Consider the following 24,389-nt stretch of genomic DNA (forward strand, 5'->3'; position numbering starts at 1 on the left):
ACAAAGCAAAGAGAATGTAGGTAAGAAATACAGCAGATAGGAGCTCCTGGGGGACTCAGTCAGTCGGGTGTCTGACTGTGGCTCATGTCATGATCTCACCGTTCCTGTGTTTGAGCTCTGCATTGGACTCTCTGCTGTCAGCACAGAGACCGCTTCAGATCCTCGTTCTCCCTTCTCTCTGCCCCTCCCCCGCTCTCTCTCTCTCAAAAATAAATAAACATTAAAAAAAAAAGTACAGCAGATAAGGTCACTTTATTTCATTCAAAGATAAATTCATGGCAAGATGCCATATCTTCTTAGTCTATTTAGCATAAACTTCAGAGTGAGATATTGTTGTTATTACAGGGTCATTATTAACTTGTTTATTTCAATTGGAAGATGACGTATTTGAGGACAGACTTTGTCAGTACATTTATATGGCAGACATTTTCCATACATTTAATGAGTTAAAAATATACAGCTCAGAGATTTTGACAAAAAAAATTATTTAAAATATGTTATAAGATAAACATGTTGTATTGTAAATACTTAAAAATTTTTCTGTATGACATTTTAACATGTTAAAAAACCTTTCTGGCTGGGGAGAGACTGCCTCTCCCAGGCTAGCCTATAAGCATGCCTTTCACATGCAAACCAACCCATCCAGAGTTTATACTCCCAAATACCTTCTGATCTAACTCTCACACACTAAGCCAATATAGTTGACCCTTGAACTACATGGGTTTGAACTGAAAGTCTACTGGGGCGCCTGGGTGGCGCAGTCGGTTGAGCGTCCGACTTCAGCCAGGTCACGATCTCGCGGTCCGTGAGTTCGAGCCCCGCGTCAGGCTCTGGGCTGATGGCTCGGAGCCTGGAGCCTGTTTCCGATTCTGTGTCTCCCTCTCTCTCTGCCCCTCCCCCGTTCATGCTCTGTCTCTCTCTCTGTCCCAAAAATAAATAAAAAAAAAAAAAAAAAAAAAGATTGTTTGAACTGAAAGTCTACTTATACCTGGATTTTTTTCAATGAATATACAATATTATATATTCAATTTATATATTCAATGAATATATAAATGTACATTCTCTGCCTTATATTTTTCTTAATGACATTTTCTTTTCTCTAGCTTACTTTATTATACGAATAGAGTATGTAAAATATATAACATACAAAATATGTGTTAATTGACTATTCACATGAGCAGTAAGGCTTCCAGTCATCAGTGGACCATTAGTAAAGTTTTGGGGGAGTCAAAAGTTATGTGCAGAGTTTTGACTATGCATAGGGTGGGGGATAGGGTGTGTTGGTGACTCTAACCCACACATTGCTCAAGGGTAAACTGTATTTCCCTCACCCTAAATCATGCCAGTTCCCAGTACTAGGTTACTAGGGACCACCCCTATAGTTTACAGCTGACCAAAATTATTTCAGACTAGCCAATCCTAAACTGTTCCTTCTGCCTTGCCTTGCCTTTTCCATGGAAAGCCCAATAAAGGCCATGAACTGTGCTCTGCCTCCTGACCAATGCTGGTGCTTGCTCTGTGGCCCTGCATAGTGTATGGTGACCTCTCTAGGATATGTGAGTATTAAGGTTTGTTTATTTGTCTGTTTATTTTAAGTGTAAATTTGGCCATCCTTCCACTCTACAGATTGTGAATTAACTAGTGACCACTGAGTTCCTCCTCTCCCTCTCCACCTCATATTTGCACCTGGTTGTCACTCCACTTACTAACAACTCCCCCAAAGTAGAAGGAAGCAGACAGACTTATACCCTTGGCCTCATTTTTTAGAAACTATGGGATAAAATTTCTCTGGGAATCTAGGTGAAACTATAGGGCCAAATTATACGGACTGGAGAAATAATTTGTTTCAAATTATTTTTCCTCCTCTGTGTTCCGGGGAAAATGTAAATTATTTGGTTGTTTGTGACAGTCAGAAATTATCCTGCTAGAGCAGTGACTCCTTTGCCCAGCTTTCAATGGAAAATTAGGGCACTGGAGTGTTATGAAAGTGAGGGAGCCACATCCTGCACCACCTTCTTCAGATGGTCAGTGGAAACTTAGGCCCTCCCAGTGTGCCTGAGCACCAAGTTGACCATGGATTAGAGTGGAAGATGGCAAAGGAAGAGTAATCTTTAACAGAAGCATTAAATACCCCTCTTACCCTCTTTTCAGAAGTGGCCTTTCTAAAGAGTCCTCTTGGTGTGCCTGGGTGACTCAGTTGGTGAAGCGTCCACCTTGATCTTGGCTCAGGTCATGATCTCATGGTTCGTGAGTTGGCAGTATAGTCTGCTTGGAATTCTCTCGCCCTGTCTCTCTCTGCTCCTCCCCCACTCATTCTCTCTCAAAATAAACATTTTTTAAAAATTAAAAAAAAAAAGAGTCCTCTTGTCCTCTGGCTCTTAGATCCCCACACTTAACTTCACCCCATCCTGCTTTGTACACAGGCAATGAAATACACTTTAGCTCAGGCGTCTGTATAGAATGATGTATTTATTTACAGTGGCTAACATAAACTTGTAAACATCTGCCTACTTGCAGATACCTCTGTTGTACTGCTTAACTGTCTTCTATATTTCCTGCCAGTAGATAATCAGATGTAGTGACTTGATCAGATTCAAGTTAGATTTTTTGACAAGAATATTTTATTTTTCATAAGGAAGCATACAGTGTCTGGTTGTCCCTCTTTTTGTGGGTTAGCAGCCATTGGTGATCATTGCCTAAATGATTCATTAATTATTAGTGGTTGTGGAATGCAAATCTACATTTCTTAACTTGCAAAAATAGGAACACTAATTCCCGACATTAGAGATATGAGGCATCTTACTGAGATTAAATGGGGTAATCATAGTTATTTGTTGAGCTATTTTTTAACTTTATTTACTTACTTAAAAGTTTATTAAAATTTTTTTAATGTTTATTTTTGAGAGAGAGAGCACACGTTAGTGGAAGAGGGGAAGAGAAAGAGACAGAGGATCCAAAGTGGGCTCTAAGCCGACAGCAGAGAGCCCAATGTGGGGCTGGAACTCACAAACCACAAGATCATGACCTGAGCTGAAGTTCACTGCCCAACCGACTGAGCCACCCAGGCGCCCCAGAAGCTTATTTATTTAGTTCGAGAGAGAGTGCGAGTGAGCGGGGGGAGGTGAAGAAGCAGAGAGAGAGAATCCTAAGCAGACTCTAAGCGGTCGGTGTAGAGCCCTATGTGGGGCTAGATTTCATCAACCATGAGATCATGACCTGAGCCGAAATCAAGAGCTGGACACTTAACTGACTGAGCCACCCAGGTGTCCCTTTTGTAAGGTTCCAGTACCATGCCCAATAAACAGATATAAAACTAAGATGAAGCAATAACTTGTCCAAGGCAGACAGCCTTTCCTTTGCTGTCCTGCTTGCCACTCCCTTGCGGTGTATTCAACAAACTTCTATCTCCCTTAAAAAAAAAAAAAAAAAAAAAGGAAAAGGAAAAAGAAAAAAAAAGTAACTTGCCTGAGATCACACTACTAAATATTGGTGGAGTCAGGATTTAAATCCAGGTCCATCTAACTACAAAGTTCATGTTCTTCCCACTGCTTTTCTAAATTGTATTTATTTATTGTGGGACTACTCTAAGCAAGGCACTTGCCCTAAACACTTTATTCAACTCTCTCAGCAGTACCTTGGCATTGGTATTGTTGCCCACTTTGTACAGGCAAAAATAAATAAAAAACAAAACAAAAAAACCCTCAAGTTCAAAGAGGTCAGTAACTTCCTCAAGGTTATGCAGCCTTGGAGTAAAGAAGTAAATGGCCTAAGAATCCCTAAGTGGCATTATACGTCCGTGTACCTCGCACTTGGTGCTTCTCAGTTCTGTAAGCTTTAAGAATTAGTGCAATGCACGTGCCTGCTAGTAAACAGGAGACAGATGGGAGCTAGTACTCTACCTGAGCGTGAATAAATGACGTCGCAGTAGAGCTGACATCAGTTCCTATGCAAATAAGGTAGCGTAAACCCGCGGCAGGGTGGGACTGCAGCGCCGGCACGCCGGCTCAACGAGACCTTCGGCGGCAGAGAGAAGTGCGCACGCGCGCAAAAGCCTGGCAAATGGGCGGGGCAAAGGGTGCCAGAGAGGTCATCCCGCCTATAGGGGGTGCCAAGCGAGCCAGGCTAGCACCCTAACCCAGCAGCAGACTCTTTTGCATTCACCAGTGCTCGGGATCTTGGAATCCGGTGGCAAGTAGCTTCTCCAGGTCAGAAGTTCCGGATCTCTGGGGGCACAGACACAAGAGGGGGGAAAAGCGAGGTCGGGTATGTAACCAGCCCAGAAATCCGCCCGCTCGGGGGAGCCAGACTACTTCCCTTTGAGGTAACGCGAGAATGGGCGGGGTCTAGCCTCCGCGCCAAAGCGAGGGGAGGTCCCGGTTCGGGGGCGGGGTTAGAGGCTGGCAGACCCGGCTGTCAGAGCCCTCTGACACCACTCCGGCTTCTTGGTTAGCGCCCCCACTCCGTCTCCCAGGGTGTCGGCTCCCTGCCTGGACCTCGCCGTTGGGAATACGGATTCCCCTCTGTCTGGGAGGAACCTTTCCTCCCTCCACCTCGGCTTTCTCCACAGGTGAAGCCTCCATGGAGCGGCTCCTGGCCCAGCTGTGCGAGACCAGCGTGTTGCAGCCGCTCCCGGTGTGGGAGGGGGACACCACGGGCCACTGCTTCACCCAGCTGGTGCTCAGCGCCCTGCCCCACGCGCTCCTCGCCGTGCTGAGTGCCTGCCACTGGGGCACCCCGAGGTGGGTAGAAACAGGTGCGAGACATCTGTCCATGTGTGCCTGCAGACCTCACCTGAAACCCGCATATCCGAGGCAGTTTAACCAGAATAGTGAGGTCTCCGGAGTCGGGCAAAAATAGAATAGGATCTGGGCATTAGCACTTTGCAGCAGTGTGGCTCTTTTGGGTCAAGTTACCGGTCTCCTCTGAGCCTTATAGCATTATTGGGAAGTTAAATCAGATAATGCTTTTGAGCATATAGCGCCGTGCCTGGTACATTTTTAAAGGCCAGATGCTTGGTAGAAAGCATCACTTCTGTAGATTTTTAGATGCACAAACCCAACTGCCATGAATTGGAGGCATAATTGAGTGAACAATGTTTTTAGACGGAAAGGATAACTTGTGTTGAAGTTGTAGGATCAGTTTATCACCACCACTTCCATGTATGAAAACTGTGTTCCTTGGGGCTCCTGGGTGGCTCAGTCAGTTAAACCTCCCACTCGATTTCGGCTCGGTTCTCATGGTTATTGAGGTCAAGTCCTACATTGGGCTCTGTGCTGACAGTGCAGAGCCTGCTTGGGATATTCTCTCTCTCTCTCTCCCCCCCCCCCCCCGCCCCGCTCCTCCCCTGCTCACCCTGTCTCTGAAAAATAAATAAGTGAACTTAAAAAAAAATTTTTTTTTTAATAAAAAAGAAAACTGTGTTCCTAGACTAAGAGAGGCATGTGTAACCAGCTGGAGAGGAAGCAGTTAGTAGAAGAGAAGAGCAAAATCAAAACTTTAGTCTTTCTGGGTTTGGGTCTCTAAGGTGCAAGTGCCAAACCCACTTTGATTTTGTATTTATTTCCTGTATGACTAGATATGTCTAAAGTTACTGTTACTCTGGCTACTGACAAGGCAGGAGAGAAATCTAGTCTCTGCCGTTGAGAGTCCCTAGTCTGATAGATGGAATGTGTCCCTATCCAAGATCAGTCAGGGCTTATGAATCTCTCCCTTCAGGAGGAGAAATTTGGGATCTGCTTGGTCGGGGGGGCGGGGGGGGACTCTTGATTTGTATTTTACACAGAATGAGACAGAAGTCTAGAGAGGGTTAGTCAGTTAGCACAGACATCCAAAGCCTGCTCAGAGGTGTATCTATTAAACACAGTTCTTTGGGAACTCACAGTCTAAGGAGCAGGCAAGAACCAGACATTTTGTACATTGCTGAAAAGGTTTAGAGAGATCCAGAATCTCAGACAAGAAAAGACATTAGAGGGCTTTGAGTCCAGACTCCTTACTGCTCACTGTAGAAATGAAGAAAATGAGATGCAGAGAGAGAAGGAGACTTGCCCAAGGTCTTAAGACTGGCTGATGGCCAGCTTGGGACCTCCAAGGGCCCAATGTTCTGTCCCCACATCTTAGAAAATAAAATTCTTAAAGGTTGACTTATATTCCGATATAAAGCACACCACACAGCTGTGGTTAGCTGGACTTTTTAGAGGCAATCCAAAGCATGCTAATCTACAGTTAAACTTTTTCAGTAATCCAGCCTTGCTAACAAAGGGAATAATAGATTTAACCTCACTGTGTGAACCTTCAAGGCATTCTAATATTCACTGCTACAGGTGTGTTATCCTGTACTTGGTTTTCAGTGTAGACAGATCACCCTTTTGTTCGCTAAAACTGTTTTTTGCATGCCAAGAAGATAGAGACAAAACTAAAAAGATGTTTTTCTTCAGCAAATGGAGTCACGGAATACGATCTATACCACCTTCTACAACCACTGGAAAGACAGAGAGTAGAATATTCTGAGGCTTCATAAAATTTAGGCTATAGTATAAGAGTGTAGAAGCCATATATAAGTTCATCTAATAGTGCTTCAGGTGAATTTAAGGGTTATTTTAGGTAGATAATTTTATAAAAATAAATACTCATTCCTTGGTTGTTATCTGTGTGAAAATTTAGGATTTTAAAACCTTTTTATTTTCATTTAAGTAATCTCTGTACCCTACATGGGTCTCAAACTCACAACCCCAAGATCAAGAGTTGCATGCTCTTCTGACTGAGACAGCCAGGTGCTCCTGGGATTTTTTTTTTCTTTTTTCTAATTAGTCTTCATGTTCCACACAACCTCAACTAAAAATTGTTAGTTTCTGTGGCAAAATAATGGTCAGAAATTATATGGGTAGATTGGAAAATGGATTAGGTTGTGACAGGGAGACTTCCTGGAGGAAAAGCCCTGAATTTCAGAGTAAAATGGGATAGAAATAAGGTGTACAAGGCAGGAAAGGGAACTGACTACCTCTAGGTAAGTGAGTTATTAGATTTAATGTCTGGGTCTCAGTCGGCCATTATGTGCCTCCTTTTCTTTTGCCCCCTTGTCTCTAGGAATCCAGATTACATCCTGCACTGCAGTCCTGGCTGGCGGCTCCGACTTGCAGCTTCCTTCCTGCTCTCCGTCTTTCCACTGCTAGACCTCCTTCCAGTTGCTTTGCCACCAGGGGCAGGCCCAGGGCCAATAGGGCTAGAAGTGCTGGCAGGGGGCGTGGCAGCTGTGGCCTGGACCAGCCACTGCCTGGCCTTGTGGGTGTTGGTTCATTCCCCTCATGGCCACTCCCGGGGACCCTTGGCCTTGGCTCTGGCTGCCTTTCTGCCAGCCCCAGCCCTAGTGCTCACCCTGTTATGGCATTGCCAACGAGGCACACTTCTGCCCCCACTTCTCCCAGGACCCCTATCCCGCCTATGCCTTCTCATCCTGCAGCTGGCTGCACTCTTAGCCTATGGACTGGGCTGGGCAGTCCCCGGGGGGCCACGGGAGCCCTGGGCCCAGGAGCCCCTCCTGTCCCAGGAACAGGAACCTGAGATAGCTGAAGATGGGGAGAGTTGGCTGTCACGCTTTTCCTATGCCTGGCTGACACCCTTGCTGTCCCGAGGGGCCCGTGGAGAGCTACGGCAGCCCCAGGACACTTGCCGCCTTCCACACAGGCTGCACCCCACCTACCTGGCTCGAGTCTTCCAAGCATGCTGGCAGGAAGGGGCCCAGCTGTGGAGGGCCCTGTATGGGGCCTTTGGGCAGCGCTACCTGGCACTTGGACTGCTAAAACTGGTGGGGACCATGCTGGGATTCTCGGGGCCCTTGCTGCTTTCCCTACTGGTGGGCTTCCTAGAGGAGGGGCAGGAGCCACTAAGCAATGGCCTGCTCTATGCCCTGGCGCTAGCTGGTGGGGCTGTCCTGGGTGCTGTGCTGCAGAATCAGTATGGGTACGAGATACGGAAGGTGACACTTCAGGCACGGGGGGCTGTGCTGAATATTCTGTACCGAAAGGCTTTACAGCTGGGGCCCAGACGCCCTCCTGCTGGGGAGGCCCTGAACCTGCTAGGTACCGACTCTGAGCGGCTACTCAACTTTGCTGGGAGCTTCCATGAGGCCTGGGGCCTGCCCCTGCAGCTGGCCATCACCCTCTACCTGCTGCACCACCAGGTGGGCGTGGCCTTCGTGGGTGGTCTGATCGTGGCACTGCTACTGGTCCCTGTCAACAAAGTGATTGCCACCCGCATCATGGCCAGCAACCAGGAGATGCTACAGCACAAGGATGCGCGGGTTAAGGTGAGGGGCTACTTGGGGTCCCTCAGCAATCCGGAGACCCCGCCCAGCATCCTGGTCCCCAGGTCCTCCCATGCACAGTGCCTGAGGGCGTTAAGATCTCAGACTGCTAAGAGCTAGAAGTTAAGAGCTCAGACTAGAGAAAGACAGACATGGGTTCAAATCCCAACTCTACCACTTACTAGTTTCACCATTCCAGACAAGTCACTTAACCTCTTTGGGCCTCTGTTTCCTCATCTAAGAAATGACCATAATTATATTAGGTAACACTGGGTACAGGGCAAGTCACAAAATAAGTGAACTAAATGAACAGGGCCCATTAGTAATACTATAGTATTAGCTTATACAGCAATCCTAGGAGGTAGGAAGTAGCCTGTCTGGACCATATGGGTTTTTAGTATTAGTGCTAGGACCCGAGCCTCCTGCCTCCTCATCTAAGGGCACAGACCATCCCGTAGCCATAGTACAGAGGCCTAGGAGAACCCCAGCTACCTCTAAGGGGTGGGTTGTGGGGAAGGGAGTAGGTCAGTCTTCGGTCTAGACCAACGCTAGGTGAGGAGGGTCTGGCTAAGTCAATTCTGGGTTCTGCAGTGACTGAGGGATGGCAGGCCTGGAGCTCCACACAGCATAGTTATCAGCCTCTTCTGGGAGTAGCTCGGAGTGCTAACAGGGAGGAGGACTCTCATAGTTGGTTATGGCCCAGGGCCTCTTCCCCTACCCATGACAGCTACAGACTAGATCTCTAGCACCATCTGGGAAGACTCCCAGTGCCAACCTGGCTTGCAGGCTGGGGATGTGTGAGTGTTGGGATCCAAAGAGTTTATCTGGCCCTTGCCCATCTTGCCTGGGCTCATTGGCCTGTCTGACCCTGGGTTTTGTTGTGGCCTCTTACACCTGTATACTCTAGCCATGGGCCATACTGGTGACTAGCTCCTGAAACCATCTTCTGGCTTTGGGAAGTAGTCTTAGTCCCTCATCTCATGGAAGGAGTGCTTTTACCCCAGTGTGGTAACACCCCTGTAGTTTCTATCACTTCATCTCCTAGGAAGGTGGGGGGGATTCCAACTCTGACTTATTCCCTGCTGGAGCACACATGGAGGAGAAGTAAAAGACTGGCAGGGGAAGCAACTCGGGGCTGAAAGGGATTTGAAGGCAGGGTTTCAAGTTAGGGCTGAGGTGGGAAGAAAACCAGGGCTAGGAAGTACAGAGTATCTGGGAGCTTGGAGTACTTGGCCTCCTCTGTTAGGAGCTTGGGGAAGACTGGGTAGAGGAGAATGGACACACATGAGCAGTATTTCCACTTCACACTGCCCTCTGGTCTCTATCCCTAGCTCATGACAGAGCTGCTGAGTGGCATTCGAGTCATCAAGTTCTTCAGGTGGGAGCAGGCCCTAGGGGCCCGAGTAGAGGCCTGTCGAGCTAGAGAACTGGGGCGACTCAGGGTCATCAAATACCTGGATGCAGCCTGTGTGTACCTGTGGGCTGCCCTGCCGGTTGTCATCTCCATCGTCATCTTCATCACCTATGTTCTCATGGGGCACCAGCTCACTGCCACCAAGGTAAGGGCCAGGGAAGGAGGGGATGGCTGTAGCACAGCGTGGAGAGAGGCAGCAGCCAGAGACTGCAATGGAGTTGGGAGGTGGGCTCAGACCCTCGGGACTACTGGGAAGGAGGATCCCTGGCTGCCTTACCCTTTTCTAACCAAGCGGGAATTCTCTGAAGTTTCTGGGGTCTCAGATCTATAACCCTTTCTCCTCTGTAAAGGCATTCCTTTTTTTTCCTCTCTTCCTTCTCTGACTTCAGGCCCAGTCTCCATGTTAGGTCCCCTGATCCCCATTCTGATAGCCTTGGGCAAAAAAGGTCCATGATGTAGTGCTGGCTCTGGCCAGGGCCAGATGATGTCTGTCCTTAGAAATTCTGAGAGGGTCTCAGAATGCGCCAGGCCTCTGTGCTTATCGAGGTGCAACCTGGATCCCTGGAGGAACATCTGGGATTTCTAGGATTCTGAAGTGACTACCTTTGCCATCTCTGACCCAAGGATTTTCCAGCCAACCCCTCAGTTCTGCTGCTGCTGCCCTGTTCTTCCGTCCACACACCTGTCCACAAGGCCACCCATAGAGCAGGCCTTCAGATAGCTCCTGGGCTTCAGGTGATGCTTCATCCCCTTTCTATCCTACTTAGGTGTTCACGGCATTGGCACTGGTGCGCATGCTCATTCTTCCCCTCAACAACTTCCCTTGGGTGATTAATGGCCTCCTGGAGGCCAAAGTGTCCTTGGACCGGATTCAGCGTTTCCTTGACCTTCCCAACCAGAACCCCCAAGCCTACTATAGCTCAGGTAATGGGAAGCTGAAGGGAAGAACCTGGCACACGGTGAGGAGGGAACTGTAGCCCCGAGGATGCTGTACATAGGTGCTGGCAAGAAGAGCCAGAGGCAGCAGAACCCAGGCAGAGCAAGTGGCCATTTCCTGGGGGAGAATCCTCAGACCAAGATAGGCTGAATTAGCACTGGGCAGGTAGATACAAGACAAGCAAGCCAATGACACACTCCTGGTTTACCCTCCCCACATAGGTAGATTGTGCATTAGAATCCCAAGTTGAGTGCCTTTTTCCCTGTTTAGATCCCCCCACAGCGCCATCTACGGTGTTGGAGCTGCATGAAGCCCTGTTCTCCTGGGACCCAGTTGGAACGAGCCAGGAGACCTTCATCAGTCACCTCGAAGTGAAGAAGGTTTGTTGGTTAGACAACCTAGGGGAGTCCCCAGATGAATGAGAGAGATGCGGACTCAGTGACAGAGAAGCAAGGATGGTGCCAATCGTAGCTAGGTGGCCTACGTCTCTAATCACTGAGGGAAAGACTGGAGGGGCTGTGGTGAGCAGGTCTACACTTCTCTGTGACCACCCTCCCATTAACACAGCTTTCTCAGAGTTGTCCACTCTCTCCCTGGTCTTTAGACAGGTATATCCTCCTAGTGCAGGCCAACAAGTATGTCTGTCTCTCCATTGTCCCTCAGAGGCCAGCAAGTTGAGAACAGACCCCAGAGCTTATTCAGCATCTGCCCCAGGCTGGGACCAGGGGAGAGGCCCAGGAGTCTCTTCTGAGAAGGATTTTGCAAAGAGGGTAGATAATCCTCTATTATCCTGGTGAAAAGGAATCACACCTTGTGACTCACACCATAGCATACACCCTCAGACAAACACTTGAAAGAATATTCCTGGCAGGACAGTGACTTCTGTTTACCCAACTTCTGAGTTTTCACTCTTTTCTGACCCCTATCCAACCCTTTGCCCCACAGCTCAACCCAGCATTCTCTAGTCTCTACCACATTTGGCTCACATTTCTGGCATGGGCTGTATATTTTGTTTTTCTTAGTTCAGGCAAGACAAGGCTGGAATTTTTCAAAGGAATTTTACTAATGTGTTGGTTGGGGCTTTTTGGATATAAGTCATAGAAACAGGAGCTAGCTTAAGCAAACAGGAATTTATAATGAGGATATAAAGATGAATTGCAGAATCCAAGGGCATGCATGCAGCTGGATCTCAGCAGCAACCCAGAACCAGGACTCAACTCCTAGAACTTTCCTTCTGTCTACTCCTCTCATCTGCCTCCTGCTTCTCTCAGTGGACTTGCTCTCCACTGAGCAGAAGATGTGACTGCAGACAGCCCTCCCACTTACAGGCTAAGCCAGAAAGAGGGAGAATTCCCAGGGGAGGGTCTCAGCTTGGTCTGGTGGCCACTCAGAGACGGGTCAATACTGGCTGACAGATTGGGGGCATTATAGAGCTTCTGAGAGCTCCACTTCTTTCTTTAAAAAAGGGATTTTTTTTTCCTTTTTGTGCAGGGAGATAGCCCCATGAATGTATGTTACCACTAAGAAATGAAGGGAGAACAGAAAATTTGAAACTGTAAATCACAGAAATGGGCATCTGTGCAAAGTACTGCCTTTTACTCTGAGATAGCAGAAGTCTAGCCACAGGTGGACATAGTTAGCCCAGCATCCAGGCCCCAAAGTCTGGAGTCCCTCCCCTCCCCTCTCTTTCTGGGCTCCCTACCTTGACCTTTCCTTGGAAATTCTGGGCAGATTTCCTCCCATTCTCTCTAGCACACTCTCTGGCTTCTCTCCAGAGGCCCTTCACACTGATCGCTCCTCTGAGTGGGGAGTAAAGCACTGTACTTCTCTAGGTGCTGCACAGTGTCTCTGAGGCATAGCTCAGCCTGAGGGCTGGAACATTCTTTCCTTACAGACTAGTGGGGGCCCAGAGAGAACCCTCTGTGGAATGTTTGGCAGCCCAGGGCCTCAGGAGGGAGACCTGATGCTTACTGTCTGGCTTCCTTGCAGGGTGCCTTGGTGGGCATCGTGGGGAAGGTGGGCTGTGGGAAGAGCTCGTTGCTGGCTGCCATTGCTGGGGAGCTCCACAGGTGAGCAACCTCTAGTGCCCCGCTGTCCTCAGCTTTGACCTTCAGCAGACACTTGCCTAGCCCCTGCCATGTGGTGGACACCATTTTAGGGTCCAGAGATGCCAAGAACAAGACATTGTCCTTTCTTGGGAGAGTTTTCAGTCTGGAAAGGGAAAGGCAGTCAAGAAAGTGAGTTATAATCATCACACCAAAGTGTTGCAAGTGATGTAATAGTGAGTGAAGAAATAAATGGAAACATCCTGCGTCAGCCGCTATTTCAGAAAATGTGGTTATGCAGGGAGGGATCCAGAGAGGAGCAGAAGTATGAAAGAAGGGCTTTTGTCATGAGAATGAGTGAGTGCAGGGTGGTGGCCATGCTCTCCTCTGAGCTTCTGAGCACATCCAGATCTGACAGCTGCTTGGCTGTACCCAAAGAGCAATTTCTTCCCTTCCCAGACAAGAATGACCCCCCTCCCCCAGCCTCATTAGGACGCCTCAACCTCAGTGGCTGCCAATTCAGAGACCCATGTGACATGAAGGGGGACCTGATGTAGAAGTCTAGAGATTTCTAGACTGATGGCAGTCTAAAGAAGCTTCTGGGGGGCAGGGGCTGGGTATGGAGGGACCCAGTGGGAGCTGGCTCCCCATGCTGCTGGCCCTGCTCTATGCAGGCTGCATGGACAGGTGGCAGTGTGGGGGCTGTCCAAAGGCTTTGGCCTGGCGACCCAGGAACCGTGGATCCAGTTTGCCACCATCCGGGACAACATTCTCTTTGGGAAGACATTTGATGCCCAGCTGTACCAGAAAGTGCTAGAGGCCTGCGCCCTCAGTGATGACCTCAGTGTGAGTGCCTGGCCCTGAAACCTCCTGGATACCTGCTCCCCCATGTCCCTGATACCTCAAGTCCGAGACTTGCTTCTCTGGGAAGGGGTTGCTTTTACTCAAGCACCATTAACCAAAGACTGGCTGTTAGGTTTGGTCCTCCCAGAGTGTCCAGCTGCGTGGTTCCCCCTTCCGTGTAGGACCCAGAGCCGTGGTAGTGATGGGGTGTTCCACACAGCCACTAAGGGAACCCTGAGGCCTCTGAGGCTAGGGGAGGGTTCCCTCTCAGGCTTCGCCCTACATAGGTTTGGTTCTGATTCAAGAGGCTCCCCCACCTCCCACTTAGAGAGAGGCTTAAGAGAGTCAAGAGAGTCAAGGTTACTCCAGGCAAGTCCATTAGATCCCCTATATCCTATGTACTAAATTTAGAGGGATGAGATTCCAGATTTCTCCTGTGACTTTCCCACTCAATCCCATGTTCCATGTAGGACTATTATCACCACTACCCTGTCCAGGTAAATGTGGAACTTCCCTGGAAAAGAAGACCTTTAACATTGACCATGGGGTATCCTATGCCCATGTATCATTTGTTTCTTTTTCCTTTTTTTTTTTTTTTTTAGTTTATTTATTTATTTTGAGGGAGGGGAGGGACAGAGAGAGAGGGTGAGAGAGAATTCCAAGCAGCCTCTGCATTTTCAGCACAGAGCCCGACTCGGGGCTCAATCTCATGAACCATAATATGGTGACCTGAGCTGAGATCAAAAGGCAGATGCTTAACGCACTAAGCCACCCAGGTCATATCATTTGTTTCTACATCAAGCATTTCTCAGATGTCTGCTGGGTACTGGGAACTGTTCTAGGCACTAAGAAAAAAGATGAATTACAAAGCTGTTCCCTCAGAAGGAAAAGCTGTCTGGTAGACCACAGGTGCTTCCTCTGGTATGGGTATCCCTTAGCTAAGGAGACCACTCCTGAGGCCACAGAAAGACTTGGGGTACATTCCTTCTCATTCCTTCTGGAAAAACCTATGAAAGCTATCACACTGATTTTGCCCATCATCATCCTTGCCTGTTAAAAAGGCAGGGTAGTGAGTGGGACAGGGTGGTTAAAAATCTATATTCATGTCCTACTACTTACGAGCTGTGGAACAACCTTGGGCAAGGTAGTTACTCTGAACTTTGGTCTCATCTGTGAGAGACAAAAAATACCAACTTCATGAGGTCATGGGGATTGGATTATTGGAATTATGGGTTATCCCCTGTGGCTTGCTCACCCCAAATTCAAGTCTCCTCAAGCTCCCTGGCTCTCTTGACCCCCTCTACCTCTTCCCTGCAAAGAGATGGAGTAGAAGGTATTGGGGAGCCCACTGACCAGTGCTGGGGGGCCTTTTCTGTCAGGTCCTGCCTGCTGGGGACCAGACAGAGGTGGGGGAGAAGGGTGTGACCCTCAGCGGGGGACAGCGGGCCCGGATTGCCCTTGCTCGTGCTGTCTACCAGGTAAATTAAAGATAGGGGAGTCTGCAGTCTTGGAGGGGGGGGGGGTGGAGATATTTTCATTAGCATCTGGTTTCTTTCCTCTTTACTTAATGTTCCTGAGGTGTTGGGCCCTTGGCCACCCCATCCCCCTTTTGCAGATTGAAGGCAGAATTAAAGGCCCTTTAAAAAGCATTGTGTAATTTGAATTGCTGGGACCCAGCAAAGGTGAGCACAGGCCTTGCTTGACTGGAGGGAAGTTCACCCTCAGGCCTTACCTCCTTCTCTTATGCTCTAAGGGTAACCCCTAGAGTTCCTCTCAATTGTCTTCTCTACCTCAAGATTGTGTCCTAGGAGAGGTCTGGGTTCTAACCAGAGGACCTGGACTTGGTGCCCATTGTGCCCCTACCTCTCCCTAGGAAAAGGACCTCTATCTCCTCGATGACCCTCTGGCTGCTGTGGATACAGATGTGGCCAACCACCTGCTGCATCGGTGCATCCTGGGAGTGCTGAGCCACACCACGAGGCTGCTGTGCACCCACCGCATCGAGTACCTGGAGAGGGCAGACGTGGTGCTGCTGATGGAGGCCGGGCGCCTCGTACAAGCCGGTAATGTGGGCCACAAGGGTGGGAGCCCACCCAAGGAAGAGAGCCGTCTGCCCAGGTGTAACAGGGGAACAGGGGCAGGTGGACTGTTACATGTAGACTCTGCTACCTCCTCCGTGTGTGGCCTGGGCCCCTGTCATCCTTCTGTCTCATGAAAGACCCTGTCCTGGCTTCACAGAACTGGTGTGAGGCAAGAGAGGAAGAGAGAAAGGAGCACGCTGGCGCAATGCCAGTGGATTTGGGACTTGGGCTGTGTAACTGGGTGCTTTGGGAACACAGAGGCCCAGGATCTCTGAGAACACTCTTGTCCTTTGAGAAGAGAAAGCGATCAGGTTTAGAATAGTCTTTTTATTAAAAATACACAGAAACAAAAATCAACAAAAACCCCACCTCTGATGGATTATTATCCAGCGAGACATGACCGTCTGCAAGTTCACTAGGAGAGAAACAGGAGGAAATGAGGTTCCACCAGAGTTTTAGAAATTTCATGTGACATGAGGAGAAAGCTCTGTAGTTAGGAGAGGTGACTCTGGAAGAGTGCTCATGGGTGGCTAGGACTGTCCTGGGGGTGAACATTTTCTGTCTGTGCTGCTTGGACTGCAGACACAGAGAGATGGACTTGAGGGTCCTGCTCAGAGTCTGGGAGTCCAGGGCAGGGCCCTGCTAGGGAGGGTCAGGGAAGGGGTCCAAAGAGAACGGGAAGTGAATTGGCAGGTGCATTGAGAAGGGCAGAGTACATACCCAGGACAGCCCCATGCTGATCTCCCTGCTGCCTTCCAGGGCCTCCCTCTGAGATCTTGCCATTGGTGCAGGCTGTCCCCAAAGCCTGGGTTGAGGATGGACAAGAGTCTGACTCAGGTATGGCTCAGGGGTGAGGAAAGAGCTTGCCTGTCACCACCATACTGTAGAGCTACATTTTCCTCAAAGCTCCCCTGCCCGTCTGCAACCCTGAGGTTTAACTGTTGTCCTGCAGACATAACCCCCCATCCCCACCCCCCACCTCTCTGATCCTCACAGCCACAGCACAGTCTGGTCAGAACCTGGAGAAAACAAAGGCGGGGCTGGAAGTGGAGAGGAACACATGTGGCCGCCTGCTGCAGGAAGAAAGCAAGAAGGAGGGTGCTGTGGCCTTCCATGTGTACCAAGCATATTGGAGGGCCGTGGGCCAGGGCCTGGCCCTAGCTATCCTCCTCTCGTTGCTGCTCATGCAAGGTTGGAGTGAACCCCAGAGCCCCTCATCCCAGCACAGCCAAGGTCCCCATCACAGCCATCACTTTGTCCGGATACCTACAAAGCCCTGAGACTCACCAGGCAGGGGCAGCAGCTGAGAGAGTCCCAAGGGCAGGAGGGGTATACTCTGAGGCCATCTTCTGATTTGTACCACACCCCCCCACCCCCCAACTAGCCCCGACTCTGCAAATGCCAGATCATGCACTCCTCAGAGCTAAAGGGTGATAGGTACACTGAGGAGGACATGGGATAGTTGCAAGGTGAGGAGGGCCAGGGGGGTGAAGAAGAGTAAAAACCAGAGTCCAGGGCAGAGGAAGGGGGTATTTGAAGGGAACAAAAGAATGGGTCTCACTTACAGCTTTTCCCTCCCAATCCTCACCCAGCCACAAGGAATGCTGCTGACTGGTGGCTCTCCTACTGGATCTCTCAGCTGAAGGCAGACAAGAATAGCTCCCAGGAGGCACCAGCCCCCAGCAGCCCGGGATCCATGGGGCTTCTCTCTGCCCAGCTGCTCCTCTTCTCCCCAGGAAGCCTCTAGTGAGTAGCTGGGGCTAGAGCAAGCCTGGCAGTCTCCCTGAGGTGTTGCCAGGCAGGGCTTGAGAGGTAGGGGGCTGGTGTTCCAGGGGTGTGTCTTCTGGTGGGGAGAGCTGGCATGGGGGAGGGGAAGGGACCCCTGGGGGTCCCTACTTTTGGTTACCCACAGCCCCCTCCTCACCACCCAGCACCTCAGTGTCCCCACTGCCGAAAGCTGCCCCCAATGGCTCTTCAGACATCCGTTTCTACCTCACCGTGTATGCGACCATTGCCGGTGTCAACTCCCTCTGCACCCTTCTCCGGGCAGTGCTCTTTGCAGCGGGCACCATCCGAGCGGCCGCCACCCTGCATCACCGCCTGCTGCGTCGAGTCCTTATGGTGAGGGGATGGGAGGGTGGGGGTGGCATGAGGGAGCCCTCTCAGTATCTAGGCTCCATTGGGGCCCCATCCTACCTCCTAGTCCTCAGAAAAAGATAGCCCTCACAGGAGGGTGCAGCACTTGACTCAGAAGGCCTGGAGAGCCTTCTACACCTGGAGAGCATCTACCTAGGTTCAGGCCCAGTTACTTAAGCCTATAGCTTTCTCATCGGTAAAATGGGGAGAAGAGAATCTTTCTCAGAGTCACTTCTCTTCTGGACTTCAAGTGCAGAGGCCGGAGTTATTCATGGAACATAGGACACCCCTTAGATCATGAAAGATCCTTTTTTAATTTTTTTTTATCTGCTCCCTTTTATCTGCATACCCTATTTCCATTTCTGTCCTTTCCTTGATAAGCAACCATTCTAAGTGTGGTTAGTTAGTATGTGTCTTTGTGGGATTTGAAAAAAATTTTTTAAATGTTTATTTGTTTTGAGAGAGAGCGAGAGAGAGAGCACGTGCATGGGGGAGGGATAGAGACAGCAGGAGAGAATCCCAAGCAGGCTCCAAGCTGTCAGCACAGAGCCCAATGTGGGGCTGGATCTCACAAACCGGGAGATAATGACCTGAGCTGCTATCAAGTGTCGAGAATCGGATGCTTAACCGACTAAGCCACCCAGGTGCCCCAGTATATATCTTTGTGTTTGTCTTTTTGCAAATGCGTATATTTTGTGTGCCAGCATTTTTATAAATTTCTTACAGTTTCTTACAGTTTCTTACATTTCTTACAGTTTTTATTTAGGACTGTTTCTAAGATTGATCCCTGTTGCTATGTGTATATCTAGTCTGTTGCTGACCCTGTAGACTTACGAGGATTAAATTAGTGCATGGAAAGTGCTTAGAATAGTACCTGACACATACTACTCAATTAGTAATTATTGTTAATGATGTTGTTCTTGTTATAAAGCCCTTTCATGTCTGTTACCTGGGTCTCATAATAACCCTGTGAAGTAGGTACTGTTATCCCCATTTTGCAGGTGAGGAAACTGAGGTTCTGAGAGTGAAGTTACCTGGGCAAACCTAGTTCTGTGAAGAGCCAGGCCGTGAACCGGGTACTACATAGGTCTTCCTGTTGCCTGTCAGGGAGTAGCTGCCCACTGTTCTGCCTCTCCTCCAAGAGCAGGGCATCATCAGGCTGTGATAGAATTCCTTTCTTATAAACTGGCTTTAGGAGGTGCTTCTGAAAGTCCTTTGCCCTAGTCCCCTGCCCTAAGAGGATTGTTCCCCAAGTAAAGGCAGAGAGTTGGGGGGATGGAGAAGGTGAGGAAAGGGACCGGCTGTCTTTGAGACAGTCCCTCACAGTAGCCATCTAAACAGCTGGTGGTTGCTGAGCACTTACTCTAGGCCAGGCAGGCTGTGCTAAGCACCTGACTGCTGTATGTGGCTTTCAATCCTACCAGCAGCTTTGGGAGCTGCCATTCTGTTATTATCCCTGTTTCTGAGATGAGAAACAGGGGCCTTTAAGAGATTAAGCTCCTTGCCTGGAGTCTCCCAGTTACATCTAGTAACTGGAAGGGCTGGAATCCGAATGCTTAGCCATGAGATAATACTGACTTTGACTGCTGTCCTTATCACTCTGTCCACCCACGGGTAATCAGGATGTTCCTCCTGACATCTAACAATCTCACTCACTGGCCTGAAGTCCCCGTCTTCTAGCGAAAGACTGGCTCCCTGCCCTTGAAAGGGGAGTAGGTATGTCTTGCATGGAGGTAGAGGAATGGCCAGGATAGCCTGTTAGGGTCACCACTGGCCAGAGGGATGGGATAGTATCTTTCCCACCCTGGGGTAGTCTCCCTCCAAGCTCCACATGCCCCTCCTCTCTGCCCCCAAACTCTGGGAACATTTTCCTATTCTGTACTCTGGGCCTTTGTCCCCACCCCACCATCCCCCAGTGCTGTTCCCAACCCCTCTTCTGCCAGGCCCTGCCTTTGTGCAACCACACCCTCTCTCCCAGGCGCCAGTGACTTTCTTCGAGTCCACACCCGCGGGCCGGGTCCTAAATCGCTTCTCCTCCGACGTGGCCTGTGCAGATGACAGCCTTCCCTTCATGCTCAACATCCTGCTGGCCAACGCAGTAGGCCTGCTGGGCCTCCTGGCTGTGCTGGGCTCCGGCCTGCCCTGGCTGCTACTGCTGCTGCCACCTTTGAGCATCCTCTACTACCGCGTGCAGCGCCACTACAGGGCCTCGTCCCGAGAGCTGCGGCGCCTGAGCAGCCTCACGCTGTCTCCCCTCTACACCCACCTGGCCGACACCTTGGCTGGCCTCGCAGTGCTCCGGGCCGCCGGGGCCAGTCACAGGTGTATGAAGTCTGCCTCTCCCAGCCACGGGAAGTGGGGGAGGGATGAGGTGCCGAAGGAGGGGAGAAGGACCCCTGAGAAGAAGGGCACGTGGGTGCAGTGCCCTAGGGGAAAGAGGAAGGAAACAGAATAAAGGGATAGTGAGGCCAAACACTGGCCCCTCTATACCCCTGAGGAGAGGCCTTTGGGTGTGTAGATCAGCTCCAAGAAAGACGTGTTTCGGGGAAGAAGTCTGGATGGGTCAGTGCAACAATGGAGTGGCCTTGCTTCCCTCCTGGCCTTCACCAGGTTTGAAGAGGAGAACCAGAGACTCCTGGAGCTAAACCAGAGGTGCCAGTTTGCTGCCAGTGCCGCAATGCAGTGGCTGGACATTCGGCTGCAGCTCATGGGGGCCACAGTGGTCAGTGCCATCGCGGGCATCGCCCTGGTGCAGCACCAGCAGGGCCTCGCCAACCCAGGTGCCACCTCTCCCCTCAGAAGCTTCACTCTCACCTCAGAAGCATGTTGTCCCCTCACTCCAGACCTCTCCCCACCAACATTTCACCTCCCACCCAGGGGTCTTGGGAGGAGTGTTGTGATTCTCATTGCCCGCATCGTAGAGTTGAGGAAACTAAGTCCTAGGGAGAAACTCGCCCAGGTGGTGGTGGGTCTGGGACTAGAACCGAGTCTTCTGATCTTCACCCCTTTCCTGCTCTTCCCCATCCCCAGCACTCTGTCAGGCCCATCTTCCATGGTCTTCCCTTGCAGCCTCTCCAGGCCCATTGTGCTCCCTTGTGGCCAGCCTCCTGTGGTTCCTATCTAGGTGTTGGTGTCTTTCTGCTTCTCTGCTGGCTTCCTTTACATGCCCACAGTCCGTGGTTTGAAATTCTCCCGTTCTGCCCCACCCCTGCTCCACATGCACCCCTGTGTGCAGGCATCCCTTAGTGGCTTGTGCTCCTCTCCCCTAGGACTGGTGGGCCTGTCACTATCTTATGCACTTTCCCTGACGGGCCTGCTCTCGGGCCTGGTGAGCAGCTTCACGCAGACAGAAACCATGCTGGTGAGCGTCGAGCGACTGGAGGAGTACTCCTGTGACCTACCCCAAGAGCCCCAGGGCCAGCTGCCACGGGTAGGCCTGCACCCCCACCCCAGGCCTGGGCACTGGAACCCTAGAGGACCCTCCTACCCTCCTGACATGCCCCATCTCTCCCCCACTTCCTTTCCTTTCGTTCCTCACTATCTTTCTCAGCTCCTCTCACGTCCCCATGTGATCCCCCATTCTTCACGGCTTCCCTCATCTTTGTGCCCATCGAGAGGGCCCCATCTCTGTGGCATGCGCCCTTTCCTCTTGCACCAACCCTTTCTCTTTATTCTTCTCTCCACTCTCCATTGCCCCTCCTCCTCCTGATTTCTTCCACCTCACCTGTCTCCCTCTCTCTCCCACCCACGGACCCACCAGCTGGGCATCGGCTGGCTGACCCAGGGGAGCGTGGAGTTCCAGGATGTGGTGTTGGTGTACCGGCCAGGGCTGCCGAATGCCTTGGATGGGGTGACCTTCCGCGTGCAGCCTGGAGAGAAGTTGGGCATCGTGGGCCGCACGGGCTCTGGCAAGTCTTCCCTGTTGTTGGTGCTCTTCCGGCTGCTGGAACCTAGTTCGGGGCGAGTGCTGCTGGACGGTGTGGATACCAGCCAGCTGGAGCTGGCCGAGCTCAGGTCTGGGGGAGAGAGAAGAAGGGAACCAGACTACTGGCACTTGGAGGAAGGTCCAGCTAGGAAGGCTATATATCAATTCGAGGTGGCCAGGGCCAATCAGGGGTGGGATGGAGCATAGGGCAAGAAGGTGAGGATGGCGAGCTCCCGGTGATCAGGTCCAGACTCATAGCTGTGGTCTCAAGGTCTGCAGTCTGACCCAGGCCCACCTTTCCAGCTTCACCTTCTATTTCCCAGCACATAGCCTCTGGTTGAGACCCACCAGTCTGTGCCTCCTGAACCCGAGCCTACCAAGGGCAGTGCCCCATACTGATGCCCTCAGCTCTGATGCTCAGCAGGCGGTGCTTGGGACAGCTCGAGACCTGGGCCAGTTGCCCCTAGCCACAAGTGGCCTCTTCTGGGGCTAATCATCTCCTTACCCCCAACCTCCAAGTTTACCTAGTATCATTTTTGCTGGGTTTCATGGTATGCATGAGGTAGGGCAGCTCTGTCTTCTAAAGTCCAATACTGATCCCAAGGCCTGGCTATGCTCTTCCTGTCTTCTTTTTTATTTTTTTAAAATTTTTTAAAAATGTTTATTATTTCTGAGAGAGAGGGAGACACAGAACCCAAAGCAGGCTCTAGGCTCTGAGCTGTCAGCACAGAGCCCAACATGGGGCTTGAACCCACGAACCGCGAGATCATGACCTGAGCTGAAGTCAGACACTTAACCGACTGAGCCACCCAGGCACCCCTCTTCCTGTCTTCTCTTACCTGTGGTGGCCTTATCTTATAGCTCCACCATATAGCTCCTCAGGACCCAATTCCAGGCCCACCTCCAACCTTGAAGTGTCCCCTACCCATTCACACTCTAGTCATTCCTTGCCACTGCTGCCCCAGTGGCTGCTGGAGTCAGGCCCACACAGTTTATCTCACTCCTGCTCTCAGTGTCTTGTACCTCAGTAAGATGTAAGTTCCTTAAGGATAGAGTCAAGGCCTTGGATGTCTTTGATATTCCTCATAGCACTGGCACAGATCTAAGTATGTGGCTGGCCAACTCGGGACCAGAGTGGGAGTTATGTTCGGGTCTTTCCCCAAACTTTCCCAGAAGGGCTAGCTAAAATCCTGTGCTAGGAACAGAAGTGGCCACATCTCTAGTCAGGACTCCATGTCCTGTCCCCACCTTATCCCCCAGATCCCAGCTGGCTGTCATCCCCCAGGAACCTTTTTTGTTCAGTGGGACTGTTCGGGAAAACCTGGACCCCCAGGGCCTGCATGAGGATAGGGCCCTGTGGCAGGCCCTGGAGCAGTGCCACCTGAGTGAGGTGATCATGTCCATGGGTGAGTACTAGGTCCTACCCTGTGGTGGCAGGAAGGAGCAAGGAGGGAGCAGGATGAGGCCCGGGACCTGGGAGTGAGGATGCTGTGCCTTGCAGGTGGTTTGGATGGTGAGCTGGGTGAGGGAGGCCGGAGCTTATCCCTGGGGCAGAGGCAGCTGCTGTGTCTGGCCAGGGCTCTCCTCACGGATGCCAAGGTAAGGCAATAGGAGGAGATAATTAAGAGGGCCCAGAAGAAGGGAGGGGACAGTCAGGGTGAGGAAGTGAGCTGGGGAGAGGTTTTGAGAGACTAAGACAGCTTTCCTTTTAGAGCTCGAGGTGGGGGATCTGTAGGCTGGGCTGGGCTGGGCCTGGCCAGGAGGGATGGTGCTTAGGTCGGAGCCAAGGCTAAACCTCTTCCTCCCTTTCCTCCCCAACCCTCTCCACATGTTCCAGATCCTGTGTATTGATGAGGCCACGGCAAGTGTGGACCAGAAGACAGACCAACTGCTCCAGCAGACCATCTGCAAACGCTTTGCCGACAAGACAGTGCTGACCATTGCCCACAGGTGTGCCCGCATCCAGAGTGAGAATCTAATCAGGGACTATGGTGACATGAACCCAGAGCCTCCCTTCTTTTCAGGGACCCCAGGGCTCAGGGCTCTGGAGATTCCAATCCCCTGTGAATCTCAGCTCCTCGTTCTCCAGGCCCTTTATATAGTAACACATTGTCCAAGGGTATCTCCAGCCAGGAGCTAACGCCTGTGGGGCAGACCTGTGCTGTCCAGGGGACAACAGGAGGGACAAGCAGCTCAGCTTTCTTCTTTAGGGCCTTGTCCTCCACTCCCCACTGACCACCTTCTCCCGTACAGGCTCAACACGATCCTGAACTCTGACCGGGTGCTGGTGCTACAAGCGGGGAGGGTTGCGGAGCTGGACTCCCCTGCCGCCCTGCGCAGCCAGCCCCACTCACTGTTCCAGCAGCTGCTACAGAGCAGCCACCAGGGATCCCGCTCCTCTCCCTGAGGGCCCTGAGCCTGACCCCCGTCCCACAGTCTTATCCTGAGCAGGTACAGAGGTGCTGGCTTGCACCTTGCTTACATTGTCCTTTGTGGCTCTACCTCTCCCTCATTTCCCAGAGGGGAAAAGGGGACCCTGGGTTCTCCTTTGGAAACTGTGCTTTCTTGGGGAACATAGTCCTGAGGCTTCCCCAGAGCCAGGCCTCTGCTTTGGCCATCTTGCAGCTGGGACTCCAGGCAGGTTTTTCTGGCAAAGGAGCCCACGTGCACTTTCAGAGTTTTATTTGATAAAATTTCCATCTTACAGTC

General features: G+C 51.0%; 1 protein-coding gene across 7 annotated transcripts; it reads left to right on the forward strand.

Annotated features, from left to right (window-relative positions):
• Positions 1 to 1,495: 1,495 nt before the first annotated feature.
• ABCC10 (ATP binding cassette subfamily C member 10) lies at positions 1,496 to 24,386 on the forward strand. Of its 7 annotated transcripts, none has more exons than XM_042986418.1 (22): positions 1,502 to 1,556; positions 4,568 to 4,739; positions 7,084 to 8,302; positions 9,631 to 9,858; positions 10,481 to 10,637; positions 10,921 to 11,030; positions 12,640 to 12,719; positions 13,370 to 13,541; positions 14,918 to 15,016; positions 15,412 to 15,601; positions 16,379 to 16,456; positions 16,616 to 16,810; positions 17,212 to 17,365; positions 17,551 to 17,740; positions 19,734 to 20,077; positions 20,366 to 20,535; positions 21,025 to 21,185; positions 21,516 to 21,769; positions 22,941 to 23,086; positions 23,182 to 23,279; positions 23,518 to 23,630; positions 23,934 to 24,386. In XM_042986418.1, exons 1-22 carry the CDS (start codon positions 1,502 to 1,504, stop codon positions 24,085 to 24,087), a joined length of 4,539 nt encoding a protein of 1,512 aa, XP_042842352.1. In that variant the 3' UTR covers positions 24,088 to 24,386. The 7 variants fall into 7 exon arrangements, with proteins under 7 accessions (XP_042842359.1, XP_042842358.1, XP_042842352.1 ...); XM_042986419.1 differs by lacking the exon at positions 1,502 to 1,556 and adding an exon at positions 4,071 to 4,321; XM_042986420.1 differs by lacking the exon at positions 1,502 to 1,556 and adding an exon at positions 4,071 to 4,263.
• The last annotated feature ends 3 nt before the right edge of the window (positions 24,387 to 24,389 follow it).

This window comes from Panthera tigris, chromosome B2 (assembly GCF_018350195.1).
Source record: "Panthera tigris isolate Pti1 chromosome B2, P.tigris_Pti1_mat1.1, whole genome shotgun sequence".
Taxonomy (NCBI): domain Eukaryota; kingdom Metazoa; phylum Chordata; class Mammalia; order Carnivora; family Felidae; genus Panthera; species Panthera tigris.

Excerpts from the sequence above, each read along its gene's own strand:
- ABCC10 (XM_042986418.1), top strand. The coding sequence starts at position 1,502 with ATGCTGGTGCTTGCTCTGTGGCCCTGCATAGTGTATGGTGACCTCTCT. Across the intron at positions 12,720-13,369 it reads ATTGCTGGGGAGCTCCACAG|GCTGCATGGACAGGTGGCAG; the intron begins GTGAGCAACCTC and ends TGCTCTATGCAG. Across the intron at positions 23,280-23,517 it reads CTCTCCTCACGGATGCCAAG|ATCCTGTGTATTGATGAGGC; the intron begins GTAAGGCAATAG and ends CACATGTTCCAG.